The following is a 16,828-nucleotide window of genomic DNA, read 5'->3' on the forward strand; positions in this document are numbered from 1 at the left end:
GATACTTAGAGATAATATATATAAGCATCTGGATAAGCAGGGTCTGATTAGGAACAGTCAACATGGATTTGTGCCTGGAAGGTCATGTTTGACTAATCTTCTTGAATTTTTTGAATAGGTTACTAGGGAAATTGACGAAGGTAAAGCAGTGGATGTTGTCTATATGGACTTTAGTAAGGCCTTTGATAAGGTTCCTCATGGAAGGTTGGTTAAGAAGGTTAAACTGTTGGGTATAAATGCAGGAATAGCAAGATGGATTCAGCAGTGGCTGAATGGGAGAAGCCAGAGGGTAATGGTGGATGGCTGTTTGTCAGGTTGGAGGCAGGTGACTAGTGGGGTGCCTCAGGGATCTGTGTTGGGTCCTTTGTTGTTTGTCATGTACATCAATGATCTGGATGAAGGGGTGGTAAATTGGATTAGTAAGTATGCAGATGATACCAAGATAGGGGGTGTTGTGGATAATGAAGAGGATTTCCAAAGTCTACAGAGTGATTTAGGCCATTTGGAAAAATGGGCTGAAAGATGGCAGATGGAGTTTAATGCTGATAAATGTGAGGTGTTACACCTTGGCAGGACAAATCAAAATAGGCCGTACATGATAAATGGTTGGGAATTGAAGAATACAGTTGAACAGAGGGATCTGGGAATAACCGTGCATAGTTCCTTGAAGGTGGAATCTCATATAGATAGGGTGGTAAAGAAAGCTTTTGGTATGCTAGCCTTTATAAATCAGAGCATTGAGTATAGAAGCTGGGATGTAATGTTAAAATTGTACAAGGCATTGGTGAGACCAAATCTGGAGTATGGTGTACAATTTTGGTCGCCCAATTATAGGAAGGATGTCAACAAAATAGAGAGAGTACAGAGGAGATTTACTAGAATGTTGCCTGGGTTTCAACAACTAAGTTACAGAGATACATGGTAAGAGATTTACATGGTAAATGGTAGGGAATTGAAGATACATGGTAAATGGTAGGTAATTGAAGAATGTAGGTGAACAGAGGGATCTGGGAATAACTGTGCACAGTTCCCTGAAAGTGGAATCTCATGTAGATAGGGTGGTAAAGAAAGCTTTTGGTGTGCTGGCCTTTATAAATCAGAGCATTGAGTATAGAAGTTGGGATGTAATGTTAAAATTGTACAAGGCATTGGTGAGGCCAATTCTGGAGTATGGTGTACAATTTTGGTCGCCTAATTATAGGAAGGATGTCAACAAAATAGAGAGAGTACAGAGGAGATTTACTAGAATGTTGCCTGGGTTTCAGCAACTAAGTTACAGAGAAAGGTTGAACAAGTTAGGGCTTTATTCTTTGGAGCGCAGAAGGTTAAGGGGGGACTTGATAGAGGTTTTTAAAATGATGAGAGGGATAGACAGAGTTGACGTGGAAAAGCTTTTCCCACTGAGAGTAGGGAAGATTCAAACAAGGGGACATGACTTGAGAATTAAGGGACTGAAGTTTAGGGGTAACATGAGGGGGAACTTCTTTACTCAGAGAGTGGTAGCTGTGTGGAATGAGCTTCCAGTGAAGGTGGTGGAGGCAGGTTCGTTTTTATCATTTAAAAATAAATTGGATAGTTATATGGATGGGAAAGGAATGGAGGGTTATGGTCTGAGCGCAGGTATATGGGACTAGGGGAGATTATGTGTTCGGCACGGACTAGAAGGGTCGAGATGGCCTGTTTCCGTGCTGTAATTGTTATATGGTTATATGGTTATATGGTTATAGGTTGAATAAGTTAGGTCTTTATTCTCTGGAGCGCAGAAGGTTAAGGGGGGACTTGATAGAGGTCTTTAAAATGATGAGAGGGATAGACAGAGTTGATGTGATCAAGCTTTTCCCTTTGAGAATAGGGAAGATTCAAACAAGAGGACATGACTTCAGAATTAAGGGACAGAAGTTTAGGGGTAACATGAGGGGGAACTTCTTTACTCAGAGAGTGGTAGCGGTGTGGAATGAGCTTCCAGTGGAAGTGGTGGTGGCAGGTTCGTTGATATCATTTAAAAATAAATTGGATAGGCATATGGATGAGAAGGGAATGGAGGGTTATGGTATGAGTGCAGGCAGGTGGGACTAAGGGAAAAAAGTTGTTCGGCACGGACTTGTAGGGCCGAGATGGCCTGTTTCCGTGCTGTAATTGTTATATGTTATATGGTTATGATAGGAAATTTCTAACCTCCTCTGTTCTAAGGAAAGTGCGTTGTCTTTATACCTCTCTTACATTTTACATCCTCCCTGAAGTTTCTGTAATTAACACAATCCTCGCATATAGATAACTTGGAACCATCACCTGCATTTTCTTTATTTCTCTATCTTTTTGATCATCAATAGAGTTCTGGATTTAAAATCTTTATCCTCCCCCCTCATGGACATACTATAGCTGAACACTTCAACTTATTATAGTTTTACCTGCCAAGCTTTGATTTCAACGCATCTGTTCTTATATCATTGAAAGTGACTAACCTACATTTGACTATTCTTATATTGGACTGGTTCAAATCCTTTTCCACAGGCATTCCAAAACTCGTGAAAGGTATGAATTAAGACCTAAAGTAGACCATTCATGCCTGTGAGCCTATTCCACTGTTTAGTAAGATCATGGCTAATCTCACTGTAACCTGATTCTTTCATTCCCCTGTTTATGAAGAATCCACCTGTCTCTGCTTAAAGATATTCCAACTCTAATTCTACCAGCCTTTGAAGAAAAGTCTCTAAATCTCATGATTATCTGAGAGTAAAAAATGTTGCTTCTTTTCTGACTTAAATATGTGATTCTTTTATTTTTAAACAGTGACCCCCAATTCTAGATTCTCCCACAAAGGGAAGCCTCTCCATGTCCATTATGCCAAACTCCTTTATTGTTGTAAATGTTTCTATGAAGTCCCCTCTCACTCTTCTAAATTCCAGGAGATACAAGCCCAGGTTTAGTTTTAGATTAATTACTGTCATGTGTACCAAGGTACAGTGAAAAGCTTTGTTTTGCATGCTATCCAAACAGATCAGATACTATGTATAAATCTAACCAAATAAAATGCAAGTACAATCGATAGTGCAAAGGGAAAGACACAGTTTTCAGAATATAGTTCACAGCATTGTAGCGCATCAGTTCCATAGACAAAGTTCAATGTCCACAATGAGATAGAAGTGAATTGGACAGTACCCTAGCTTTTGGAAGGACCATTCAGAAACCTGTTAACAGCCTGTCAGGGCAGGAGAATGGGGCTAAAAGGGAAAGATAGATCAGCCATGATTGAATGGCGGAATAGATTTGATGTGCCGAATGGCCTAATTCTGTGCCTATCACTCATGAACTTATGAACAGCGGGAAGTCTATCCGAACTGTCCTCACATGAAAACCCACCTATTCCAAGTATCAATCTCAAAACCTTCACTTAAAGGGGCTGTCCCACTTGGGCAACCTAATTGGCGAGTTTAGAAGAGTTTAGGAGAGTTTGAAAAAATGACATGTTGAAGACCTCATTCGACTATGTAGAAGACCTCCTTCGGCCTCCTTCGATTATGTTGAAGACTAGCTACGACTAGCTATGACTAACTTCGGGAAAATTGGACACCGAATAATGGAGAGTGAAGACAACCTCCTTCGATCTCCTTCGACCTCCCTTCAACCTCCCTTCGACTATGATGAAGACTATCTACGACTACCTTCGACTACCTTCAACTAACCTCGATTACCTACGACTAACATGCCGACCTACTACTTCTTACTACGACTAAATCTACGAGTAAAATCTGTATAGATTTTTTCGATGGCGACGTTTTTTTACTCGCGGGCATTTTTTAACATATTGAAAAGAATGCTGCGACCTAGCTGAGGCCTCGAGCACGCGGAGACCACTCTCGAGCATGAAGGAGAGTTACGAAGACTTCATACGACCCTCATGTCGACCATGCTGCGAGTATGAGTTGAGGGCAAACTCACCAGGACTCGCGGACTAGGTCGCCCAAGTGGAACAGGCCCTTAACTCAGTACTCAGGATCTCTGTGTTGGTGAACATTTATTGGGCAAGGTACTTATTGATTTATGAGATATTTGTTAAAATGCTTTTGTTGCTTACCGCAGCAGCAAGGTTGAGGGCTGTCAATGTGTCTGTTTCTAATCCCATTGACATGGTGGGCTCAAAGATGGCTGAATACGGCTGAAGGTATGAGACTGTGTAATTGTCATTGATAGTAACGTTGCTCTTCTGAAGAGACCGCACCCTAGAAATAAAATCAATATAAACATTATATCTGTAGGAAGGAACTGCAAATGAAGATAGACACAAAATGCTAGAGTAACTCAGCGGGACATCTCTGGAGAGAAGTAATGGGTGACGTTTCAGGTCGAGACCTGACCCGAAACGTCACCCATTCCTTCTCTCCAGAGATGCTGCCTGTTCCGCTGAGTCCCGCTGAGTTACTCCAGTATTTTGTGCCTATAACCATTATATCTGTTGTGTTCAATAGCACAACTGATAAATTAGAACTGCGGTTTTATAATGATTTTTTTTTTTTTTTTAAAGGATTTTTTTTTTTTTAATTATTTTTATTAGAAGTACGGTAAATTACAATAATACACAACACATATATCTTAATACATTTTTTGTACCGCTTCATTTTTTTGAGCTTTAAGAAAAAGATAGAAGTAAGGAAAGTATAGAAAGTGCGCAAGAGTCGTGAAGTGCAAGAGAGTGTTGGGAAAAGAAAGCCCCTTAGAAAAGAAGTTAGAGAAGGAAGTAAAGTAAGAAAGTAGACCCTAGAAAAGAAAGAAAAAGAAAGTAGGGACAATCGCTCTATTATAACATTAAACTCCGCAGAAAGGGGACTACCAACCAAGTCTGTTTTTGTTGTTTTACCTCCCATTGCCAGGTCCTGATACCATTTATTCATTTATTTATTTTTTAAATTACTATTGCGCCTCATGCTTGTAATTTATAATGATTTATAACTTTGCTTTGTAGTAGTGAATCCGTTACAGAAGAGGTGAACGAGGTGTGTGAAAGTATTTTATTGCAAGAAAAGAGTTAAGAATGTGAGGGTGAATGTAGAATGCATGGTGTGAATGGCCAAGGTGGTGATGAGTGAATACGGAGGGAAATGTTCCTGAATCCAACGACTGATGCTAGAGGAACATTAGTTCCCAGAGCAAAGGACAATGATGGTATTAATGATTCTATGATCAGATTTAATTGCACTGTCTGTACTAATGTTTTTTATGTTCTTTATTTGTTTCAAAATTCATTGATAGGCCTTCATTTGGTTGTAAATTTGAGCAACGCGTGTCATTCATTGAGATAAGAATAAAATAGAATAGAATACGTTTATTGTCATAGCACAATACTGTGCAACGAAATTCCATTGCATCTCCTTCGGTTTAAAAAGAACAAACACAACAGCCATTGACTCACATATACACAAATCAGTAAAAAAAATAATAAATAGGTATTAAAAATATTTTAAAAGAATATTTCGCATTATCTTGCACCCCAAATTATATTGTGCTTCCCCAGTGTTCTCTGTTAGAATTAAGTTATTTTATTGCACATGGGTAGAAACTATTTTTTAGTCTTCAACGACCTGTATCGCCTCCCAGAGGGTAGCAGAGTGAAAAGGTGATTGGCAGGGTGGGATGTGTCCTGCTTGATGTTTGTGGCCCGGCGTAATCCTCGAAGTCTGACTTTTGCACAACATGCAAATTTAAAGCGAATCCTGGAGTTACAGCCAATATTTTTTTCGATTTTTATTTTTCAGTCAGCGGTAAAATAAACCTCTGGCTACACCTATCAGGATATTAATTGTTTATGTTTAATCCACTCCATCCTGAACATTGTCATATTTAACTGGATGGTTAAAATATTCTCAGACATTTTAGTTTTTGCAATTATTCGAGGGAAGAATTATCAAAGAAAATGTTATTGTTTCTTTTCGCAAGATATCAAAGATAAAAGATTTGATGAAGAGGCCAAAGTGTGGCCGGGAAATTATGAAAAAGAGAGTCAGAAATCCCAAATGCTTACTCGCCAGATAGTGTGCAGCAGGCAAATATATGAAGATTCAGTTTCATTGCATCAGTCGTTCGATAACTTTGTGACGTACCGGTAGGTATAGGGTCCTCTTTGCTCAAGCACTGGTTTATATCCATAATTCTGGATTTCTGATGGATTTTTCACATCGAAGAGCCAGAACTGCCTGTAGACTGGACTTCCAGTTTGTATCCAGTTCTCATAAGCAAGGGTGCCTTCTTCAATAACGCCTTCCTGTGATAGATTGGAAAGATAGTCAAGTTATCCAAACTACCACAACAACACAGTGGCATGGTGGTGCAGCAGTAGAGTTACTGCCTTACAGTGCTTACAGCGCCAGAGATCCGGGTTCAATCCTGGCTACGGCTGCTGTCTGTATGGAGTTTGTACTTTTTCCCTGTGAACAAGGGATTTTCTCCGAGAACTTCCATTCCAAAAACGTACAGGTTTGTAGGTTAATTAGCTTGGTATAAATGTAAAAATTGTCCCTAGAGTAGGATAGTGTGTTAATGTGCAGGGATCGCTGGTTGGTGCGGACTTGTTAGGCCGAAGGGCCTGTTTTCGTGCTGTACCTTTAAACTAAACCAAACAATAAATTCTTTCCCATTGGCTTGGAGCTGCTAAACAACACCGTCAGCATAGACAATCCCACACAACTAAACTGTAACAATAGGACACAAAGTGCTGAAGTAACTCAGCAGGTCAGGCAACATCCCTGGAGAACATGGATAGGTATCATTTAAGGTTGAGACCCTTCTTCAGCTATAACAATTAAAAACTGTAGCAATTGCAGGGATGTCCCCAGCAGTTTAAATCTGGTCAACACTCATCTTTAATGATATCAGGCAAATCTGTGCTCATGTGCCAATAATCTGACCCGGCTGCACAACTCTTCCCAACCTAGAGATTTTCCAGAGATGGTCGCTATCATGTAAAATAATATGTCCTATAACTGAGGCCACAGCAACTTGTCTGCAATACCAGTATTGAGGCAAATTCTCATAACTCACTCCTTGGATGACCTAAAATATTGATTAGCCTAGAGTGTATACCCAGGGACTCTAATTACAACTGCAGGGAGCAGACCAAATGTTTGACATGTCAACATGCAGGTTGCATTTAATCCAATTGCTTCTCTGGTTTCACTCTACTCTTTCACTCTTGTCACTCTTGTCTAATTTGTTTTAGCATGGTTTAAACACTACCTGCTTCTTTGAGGATTCCTAATTCTGATTGTGGACCTGTGCTCATCCACACTGCGAAAGTTCAGGAAATCCCTGGCAACAAGTTTGCAATTATGTCCAGAATTTACTGCTAGACTTCCTATATTATAATGGTAAATTCATTGCGTCCAGGGACATGCAGATCCAGTTGTTTATGTGGGCAACACTATATAAGATGAACAAAGTGGAGACGAGCAGAAGCTACTGAGAATTATGTTTTCCAACAGCCCAGACGCCCTTTACTTCCAGCTCAGACAATGGAACAAAGACAGCAGAGGGAGGGTCCTCAGGAAACATCTTTACAATCATTTAACAGTCACGTTTGGTCCGTTACAGGGTGCTGGCAAATAACAAATATAACTTCATCCGTACAGTGCCGTTAATGATATCTGCACTGATGAGCAGAGAGAGTTGGATGAAATGTTCTATTATAGAAACAGCAGGGCTTTAATAAAAAGTCTACAGCCAGCATCCATTCACAACGATATTTGCACCCTGTTTCTGGTGTTTGTACGCCAGGTTAGATGCAGCTTAAGTGACGCTATACAAGGGGTTTTCTTGCTTTCTAGGTCCTCTGACTGAGATCATTGGTTTGCGCGAGTAGGTCTGTTTCCATGCGGTTTGGCTCTATAGTCATATTACAGCTATTTTGCAAATATTACAGGAGATGCATACTGAAGTGTCAATAGGTTAGCTGAATTTGCCATAATGAGACTGAAAATGTATTCAGTGAACAGGATTTGACTATGTATATGCAATATTGTAAACATGTATTTTGGTGGCAATAATGCAAGGCATAGAGCAGTCATGTAAATATTTTGGTAATAGTGATAATGAATATGGTTTGTGAGTGATATAACTGTGCCACTGGTGAATGAACACTTTTCTATGGAAATATTTTCTACGTAATTAAGTAGTTTTGTAAGATAATCGTTTCATATTTGAATTTACATTAGTTCTAGGAATGGTTCATTTCCTGAATTTCTCTTACAGAGAGAAAAAGACTAACACAAATGAAGGTCATAAAAATCTGCAGGTGCTGGAATCTAAAATAAAGGCGGAAAATGCAGAAAATGCTCAGCATGTCAGGCAGTACCTGTGGGCATGAAGCAGAGACAATGTTTCAAAACCAGGTTTTCTTTCCACAGATGCTGCCTGACCTGCTGAGTGTTTCCAGCAATTTCTTTTTTTGTTATTATTAACCATTAATCAAGCTTATATGTCAGGGGTGCTAATGCATTGGACCATGTGCACTATGTGCACTATCTAGTGAATGATGAACTAACAAGCGAATAAACATGATCTCAATTTATACATTACATCAATGTGATAATACAGCAAAAAACATTCATATAAAATGAAGAGTACACATCTTTTCAAATGTTTAAGGATAAACAAACCATCTATATTTATAGACGTCAGAATATACCAGTACCTTATTTATCGTCTGATGTACAATCCCATTTCCAACAGGTATCAGGACACCTCCAATTATCACCAAGAATGTGCCAACAGCAACTCCAATGCTAAATATGATTATTTTGTTGCAGACCATTATTCCTAACCGGATGATTGTTTGGTGCAGAGCGGATGTTCGGCTAAACAACAGCCAGAAATCAGTGCAGAGAGACACTCTGAGAAGTCGGGAGCCTGTAAAATATCCAGCAATTGAAAGAGTATTCACAGGAAATTAGAAGAAGCAAACACTGATAACGTGGGGTTTGATTGCTGCAAAATTCAAACCGCACCAGATCTGCTTGTACAAAACAAATAAAGGTCAGACATCAAAGTTCACATGATAAGAGAATTTGTGCTGACAATAAATTAACGCTTAACCAGTTGAAGAGCCTGCTTTTTTACCCAAAAGACAATCATTTAATAATTTGAGAAGGCTTTTCAATATAATGTACTCTCATAATGAGGACAATGAAGATATTTCAGTTATCACGCTGGATGCAGAGAAGGCATTTGATCAAGTAGAATGGCAGTATTTATACAAGGTACTCCAAAAATTCAATATGGGAGAGAATTTTATTAGATGGGTTAAACTACTTTACGATAGACCTACGGCAAGAATATTAACTAACAATACGCTATCTCCAAAATTTTACTTATCAAGGGGTAATAGGCAAGGGTGTGCCTTATCACCATTGCTATTTGCCCTTATGATAGAACCGTTGGCCGAAAAGATTAGAAATCACCCGAATATTCACGGATATAACACTAAGGATTCAAAGAATAAAATTTCACTATATGCTGATGATATTCTTTTATATATTACTAATACACAAACGAGTATACCCACCTTATTAACACTAATTGAGGAATTCGGCTCTTTTTCAGGATATAGAATAAATTGGGATAAAAGCGAAATTGTGTCTTTAAAACCACAGGATTCGAGACACTTACTAAAATTCCCCTTCAAAATTGCAACAGAAAAATTCAAGTATCTGGGTATTCAAATTACAAGAAGACACAAATCATTATTTAGTGCCAATTTTATACCACTATTAAATAAACTGAATGATATGATTAAATTTTGGAAAACACTTCCGCTCTCATTGATAGGTAGAATCAACGCTATAAAAATGACTTTCTTACCACAATTAATATATTTGTTTCAAGCGATCCCAATATATATTCCAAAATATTTTTTCAAAAAACTAGATTCCACTGTTACTAATTTTATATGGGATTACAGAACACATAGAATTCAACGAAAGCATTTGTGCAAATCTAAAGAAGTTGGGGGTTTATCATTACCTAATTTTATGTATTACTACTGGGCAGTGCATTTTAAGAACATAATGTACTGGCTGGATAGTTCCACTCAGCAGTTGGAGTGGATAAGAATGGAGAAAGAGGAGTGCTATCCGCACGATATAGGAACGATCCTGCTCTCACCGATAAAATTGAATAGTATAATATACAAGAAGAACCCAATTATTCACAATATAATAAGAATTTGGAAACAAATAAAAGTATCCTTGAAATTAAATAATTTATCAGTACTAACCCCACTATTGAACAACCCCGCATTCAAACCTTCTCTCATCGACAACACATATCAACAATGGGATAGACTGGGGATTAGGAAAGTAGGGGATATGTATGAATTGGGTAAACTGTTATCATTTCAACAATTAAAATTAAAATTTAAATTGAAGGATAATCAATATTTTAAATATATACAGGTATGTGACTTTATGAAGAAATATATACATAGATTTCAAACTATATTTTTAGACCCTTTAGAAGAAGCAATGAATATTAAGGCTGATTCACAAAAATTAATTTCATACTTTTATAATAATATATTAGATAGAGAATCACCCTCAACAGAAGCACTAAGAGAAGATTGGGAACATGAGCTAATGATAAAGATCTCGAAGGATAGATGGGAAAAGTATTTGATGAATACACATAACTGTTCTATTAATACAAGACATAATTTAATTCAATTCAAATTATTACATAGACTATATTATTCAAAAACGAGGTTGAATAAATTTTATCCAAACGTCTCTCCCAGATGCGATAAATGTTTGTTTCAAAACGCTAATTTAACACATTCATTTGTAGGATGTACAAAGTTGAATAAATTTTGGAGTGATATATTTGATATATTTACAAAGCTCTTCAAGTCAAGAATAGAACCCAAAATGGAATGGATTATATTTGGAATAATAGGAGAAGATACCAATTTAAATAAAGACCAAAATGTTTTTTTTAATTATGGGTTAATAATTGGAAAGAAATTGATACTTAAATTTTGGAAAAATACAACCATACCAACTGTTAAAATGTGGATTAGGAATATGATGGACATAGCACGCCTTGAAGAAATGAGACTCCGACTAATAGATAAATATGACCAATTCTTAAGGAGTTGGTCTCCTTTCATCGACTTTTTGGAATCATGTGATGCAGCGGTACCATAAGGATTGCTGATTTCAGTTCATGACGTGGATAGATCTACATCTCCGAATATAGATTTGAAAAATTCTCTTTTAAGGGGCCTTTTCTTCTATTTCTACTTTCCACCTTTTCTTTTTTATTTTTATTTTTTATTTTTATTTTTTATATCCACACTTCACATTTTTCTACTCTCTACCATCTATTTTTCTACTCTTTCCCCTTTCTATTGTTTTCTTTTTCTTGTCTTGCCTACTCATAACATAAAACTAGAGGTTGTACATAGAATGGATTACGGTATGACATAGTTGGCACCTAAAATTAGGTGCCACTGTATTGTTTTGTATTGTATTAACTTCTAATAAAATAAACAAAAAAAAACAAAAACAAAAAAAAACCAGTTGAAGAGCCTGCTTTTTTAAAATAAAGTTCTTACTGAAGGAGATAAATAGGATAACACCAGATTGAAATAATGTACCATATTTTGGGTTAAATATCCATCTGCTAATACTGCCAGAGGATGGGATTACAGATTTCTGGGATCCATCAAATTAGGCCCAGAGACCAGGGAAAGGATTCTAAGCTCCAAACATGATCTCACAGCTTTCAAAATGTCCTACGCAGCTGTGCTCGGCACAGACATCTGCTAATGAATTATTGTCCTTTGGGTGACTGAGCTCATATAAGGTTTTTGTAAAGCACATTTTGTCCCTTGACAACTTGTGATCTTCGTGTTTAAGAAGGAACTGCAGATGCTGGTAAATCGAAGGTAAATCCCCCACCAGGAGAGACTCAAAGCCCTCCGTTCTTCCTTGACCGGAGAACCAACCATCCCCCACCAGGATGGCCTCAAAGCCCTCCGGTTCTTCCTCGACCGGAGAACCAACCAATCCCCGTCTACAGATACTTTCCTCCGCCTAGTGGAGCTGGTCCTTACCCTTAATAACTTTTTGTTTGATTCCTCCCATTTCCTCCAAATACAAGGCGTAGCTATGGGCACGCGCATGGGCCCCAGCTATGTCTGCCTCTTTGTAGGGTACGTCGAACAATCCTTGTTCGAGACCTACCAGGGCCCCATCCCCGACCTCTACCTCTGCTACATCGAGATCGCATTGGTGCTACCTCCTGCACCCACACACAACTCACTGACTTCATCCGCTTCACCACTAACTTCCATCCAGCACTCAAATACACCTGAACCATTTCCGACACTTCCCTACCATTTCTTGACCTCACTATCTCCATCGCAAGTGATAGACTTCTGACCGACATCCACTATAAACCCACTGACTCCCATGACTATCTAGACTACACTTCTTCCCACCCTGCTTCCTGTAAGGACTCCATCCCCTACTCCCAATTCCTCCGTCTACGCCGCATCTGCTCCCAGGATGAGGTGTTCCTCACCAGGGCATCGGAAATGTCCTTATTCTTCAGGGAACGGGGGTTCCTCTCCCCAACTATTGATGAGGCTCGCACCAGGATCTCTTCCATACCCCGTAACACTGCTCTCTCTCCCCATCCCCCCACTCGTAACAAGGGCAGAGTCCCCCTAGTCCTCACCTTTCACCCACAAGTCGTCACATACAACAAATAGTCCTCCGTCATTTTCGCCACCTCCAACGTGACCCCACCACTCGCCACATCTTCCCATCTCCCCCCCTGTCTGCTTTCCGCAAAGACCTCTCCCTCCGTAACTCCCTGGTCAATTCTTCCCCTCCCTCCCGCACCACCCCCTCCCCGGGCACTTTCCCTTGCAACCGCAAGAGATTCTACACTTGTCGCTTTACCTCCTCCCTCGACTCCATTCAAGGACCCAAGCAGTCGTTCCAGGTGCGACAGAGGTTCACCTACACCTCCTCCAACCTCATCTATTGCAATCGCTGCTCTAGATGTCAGCTGATCTACATCGGTGAGACTAACATAGAAACATAGAAACATAGAAATTAGGTGCAGGAGTAGGCCATTCGGCCCTTCGAGCCTGCACCGCCATTCAATATGATCATGGCTGATCATCCAACTCAGTATCCCGTACCTGCCTTCTCGCCATACCCTCTGATCCCCTTAGCCACAAGGGCCACATCTAACTCCCTCTTAAATATAGCCAATGAACCGGCCTCGACTACCCTCTGTGGCAGAGAGTTCCAGAGATTCACCACTCTCTGTGTGAAAAAAGTTCTTCTCATCTCGGTTTTAAAGGATTTCCCCCTTATCCTTAATCTGTGACCCCTTGTCCTGGACTTCCCCAACATCGGGAGCAATCTTCCTGCATCTAGCCTGTCCAACCCCTTAAGAATTTTGTAAGTTTCTATAAGATCCCCTCTCAATCTCCTAAATTCTAGAGAGTATAAACCAAGTCTATCCAGTCTTTCTTCATAAGACAGTCCTGACATCCCAGGAATCAGTCTGGTGAACCTTCTCTGCACTCCCTCTATGGCAATAATGTCCTTCCTCAGATTTGGAGACCAAAACTGTACGCAATACTCCAGGTGTGGTCTCACCAAGACCCTGTACAACTGCAGTAGAACCTCCCTGCTCCTATACTCAAATCCTTTTGCTATGACTAAGCGTAGGCTTGGCGATCGTTTCACCGAACACCTCCGCTCGGTCCGCATTAACCAACCTGATCTCCCTGTGGCTCAGCACTTCAACTCCCCCTCCCATTCCGAATCCGAGCTTTCTGTCCTGGGCTTCCTCCATGGCCAGAGTGAGCACCAACGGAAATTGGAGGAGCAGCACCTCATATTCCGCTTGGGCAGTTTGCACCCTAGCGGCATGAACGTTGACTTCTCCAATTTCCGGTAGCCCTTGCTATCTCCTCCCCTTCTTAGCTCACCCTCAGCCCTCTGGCTCTTCCTCTTCCTTTCTGCTTTCTTCTGTGGACTTCATTGCCACAGATGGTTGTGGTGGCTGAGTCAATGGATATTTTTAAGGCGGAGATTGACGGATTCCTGATTAATATGGGTGTCAGGTTATGGGGATAAGGCAGGAGAATGGGGTTGAGAGGGAGAGAGAAATCAGCAATAACTGAATGGTGGAATTAACTTGATGGACTGAATGGCCTAATTCTTCTCCTATCACTTATGAATTTATGAATTGTTCTGTTGTCAGTGCATATTCCGAACAGCTACGTAACTAATGACTCTGTGATTTACAGACTGTTCCCAGGGATGCATTCAGAGACCGGCATCAAGTGCTGCTGGAAGGTCATCAACTCGTTGAAAAACGCTATTTGTTTTGTCAGAAACTTGACCCCCCAGCAGAGCCAGATGTCTGTCGGGGAATGTTGCCGACTGGCCCACTGCAGACTGCAGGAGTAGGTGCTGAGGGACAGACTGAAGCTTAGTGCAGCCAATGCCAAGGCTGTGGGAGAGGGCGATGGGCTAGGGTCCTTCTGCTGCTGGACATGGGGGGCAGGGTGTGGTGGAGACGCCCCTCAAAAATAAGGGAAGGAATTTCACGCCAGGGGGCCACAGGATGTGGGGTAAAATTGTGTAATTTGTGTAAACAGTATTGAATGTATGGATTGCATTCGAGAATTTCAGATGAATATTTTGCACGGTTCCTGTATTGTACATATTTACTTGATTTATTTTTAATGATAATCAAACACCAGGGCTGCCAACTCTCACGCTTTGAGCGTGACACTCACGCATTTCAGCCAATTCTCACGCCCTCACGCTGAAGACAGAATTCTCACGCTGTCTTCAGTCCCTGCACAGCAAAGATCCTATAGCGGAGCTATAGGATCTTTGCTGCACAGTTCGTCTCTTTGCGTCACATGACAGCGATCTGCACGGATTGGAGAAGCGTGTCGGTCCCGGTCAGCGGGTGTCCGCGCTTTTGTGCGCCGTCTGCGAGTGCTGCGCTGCCGGGGCAACCTCGCTCCCTCCCTCCCTCCTGCCCTTCAACTCACATGGCAGCGCCAGCGCCGCCGATCCACGCTAAACCGTGCCCGCCGGACTCCCCATTGGGCGGCCGGGGAAAGAGAGGGAGGAGAGAGGGAGGGGAGAAAGAGAGAGAGAGAAAGAAAAAAAGGGAGGGATGGAGGCAGAGAGACAGGATGAGGGAATGTAGAAAGGGGATGAAGGAAGGGAAGGAGAAAGGGGAGAAAGAGGAAACGTGAGGAAAAAGCGGGAGGGTGAGGAAAGAGAGGGAGGGGTACGAAAGAGAGGGAGGGGGAGGAAAGAGGGAGGAAGGGGAGGAAAGAGGGAGGGAGGGGGAGGATGGAGGGGGGGAGAAGGAAAGGTGTGTGTGTGTCTGTCTCCATGTGTGCCTCCCTGTGTGTGTCTCCCTGTTTGTGTCTCCTTGTGTGTGTGCATGTGCCTCCCTGTGTGTGTCTCCCTGTGTGTGTGTACGTGTCTCTGTGTGTGTCTCCCTGTGTGTGTGTGTGTCTCCCCATGTGTGTGTGTCTGTCTCCGCGTGTGTGTGTGTGTTCCTTTGTGTATGTGTCTCCCTGTGTGTCTGTTGTCACATCCTGGCCTTAAGACAGGGCTGCCAACTCTAACGCTTTGAGCGTGAGAGTCACGCATTTCAGCCAATTCTCACGCTGATTACAAAATTCTCACGCTGTTTTCAGTCCCTACACAGTTTGTCTTTTTGCGCCACATCACAACGATCTGTGCAGTCTGGGGAGGCGCGTCAGTTGGCGGCTGTGAGTGACATCGCATCTCTTCTCTTCTTGGTTGGATGTGCAGCCGCTGACAACATGAAGCAGCCAGAGATAGAACTAACCAGGTGAATCGGTTGTAAAACATGGGGCGGACCACAATGAGGCCAGGACAGGGTTCGGCAACCTACGGCACACGGGCTGAATCCTGCCCGTAACCCGAAAAAACGCGTTTTTTTAGTTTGCTTTAATTTGTTAGTTGATTGTTTGTTGAGTGCCATCATTTCTGAGTTAAAGGAACTCTTTATAAAGCAATAATAAGTGAATTTGTCCAAACAATTGGAATTTGCATAAAATGTTTGCATTATTAGCAGGACTGCCAACTCTCACGCATTGAGCGTGAGACTCACGCACTTCACACAATTCTCATGCTCTCACTCTGATCACAAAATTTCTCACGCTCAAAAATCTGCAGGTGCTGAAAGTTCAAAATAAAGCAAAAATTGTTTTAGAGGCGAGTAAAAACCATGAGGGGAATATCAGGTGAATGTATTGTCTTTTCCCCAGGATATGTGATTCAAGCACTAGGGGGGATTGGTTTAAAGCAGGGGGAAGTAGTTTAGTTTCTCCCATGCAGATGGTGTGATAGGTGAGACACGACCAGCACCAACTTCCCCCCTGAGGCCCGGCACACACCTCCCACCCTCACCTCCGGCGGCTCTATACCCGTTGGCCGCTCTGTCCACACCCCATGGAGTTTTAACCCCGGCCCGGAGCCAGGAGCGGACCGGGTGAGTGAATTGGTGCCGCCTCCAGAGCCTACTATGGCAGGGGGGACACACCCTCCCGCTCCCTCGCAAATTTCTCACTCTCAACTCTCAGCCCTGAAACAAGGAAAGAGACACCAAGTGCTGGAGTAACTCTGCGGGTCACACTGCCTCTCTGGAGAAATAAACACGCTGAACTTCCGCCCCGCAGCCGCTAAGGGAGGGGCTCCGTGACCGGGGTGGGGGCACTTCCGCCCCGCTGGGGGAGGGGCTCTGTGACCGGGGTGGGGGA

The 16,828-nt window shown here is 41.7% G+C and overlaps 1 protein-coding gene across 2 annotated transcripts in view; it reads right to left on the minus strand.

Moving 5' to 3' along the window:
- cd36 (CD36 molecule) overlaps window positions 1-16,547 on the minus strand; it is a 40,858-nt gene extending 24,311 nt beyond the window's left edge. The window contains exons 1-3 of one of the 2 annotated variants that reach the window (XM_033039816.1): window positions 16,496-16,547; window positions 6,096-6,256; window positions 4,076-4,220 (exon numbers count right to left, since the gene is read on the minus strand). In XM_033039816.1, coding sequence (XP_032895707.1) covers window positions 4,076-4,220; window positions 6,096-6,256; window positions 16,496-16,522 — 333 coding nt within the window. In that variant the 5' untranslated portion in view covers window positions 16,523-16,547. Of the gene's footprint in view, window positions 1-4,075; window positions 4,221-6,095; window positions 6,257-8,680; window positions 8,817-16,495 lie in introns of those variants that run through there. The other variant, XM_033039815.1, reaches the window with a different exon arrangement.
- Window positions 16,548-16,828: the final 281 nt, after the last annotated feature.

This window comes from Amblyraja radiata, chromosome 21 (genome assembly GCF_010909765.2).
Source record: "Amblyraja radiata isolate CabotCenter1 chromosome 21, sAmbRad1.1.pri, whole genome shotgun sequence".
NCBI classification, from domain to species: domain Eukaryota; kingdom Metazoa; phylum Chordata; class Chondrichthyes; order Rajiformes; family Rajidae; genus Amblyraja; species Amblyraja radiata.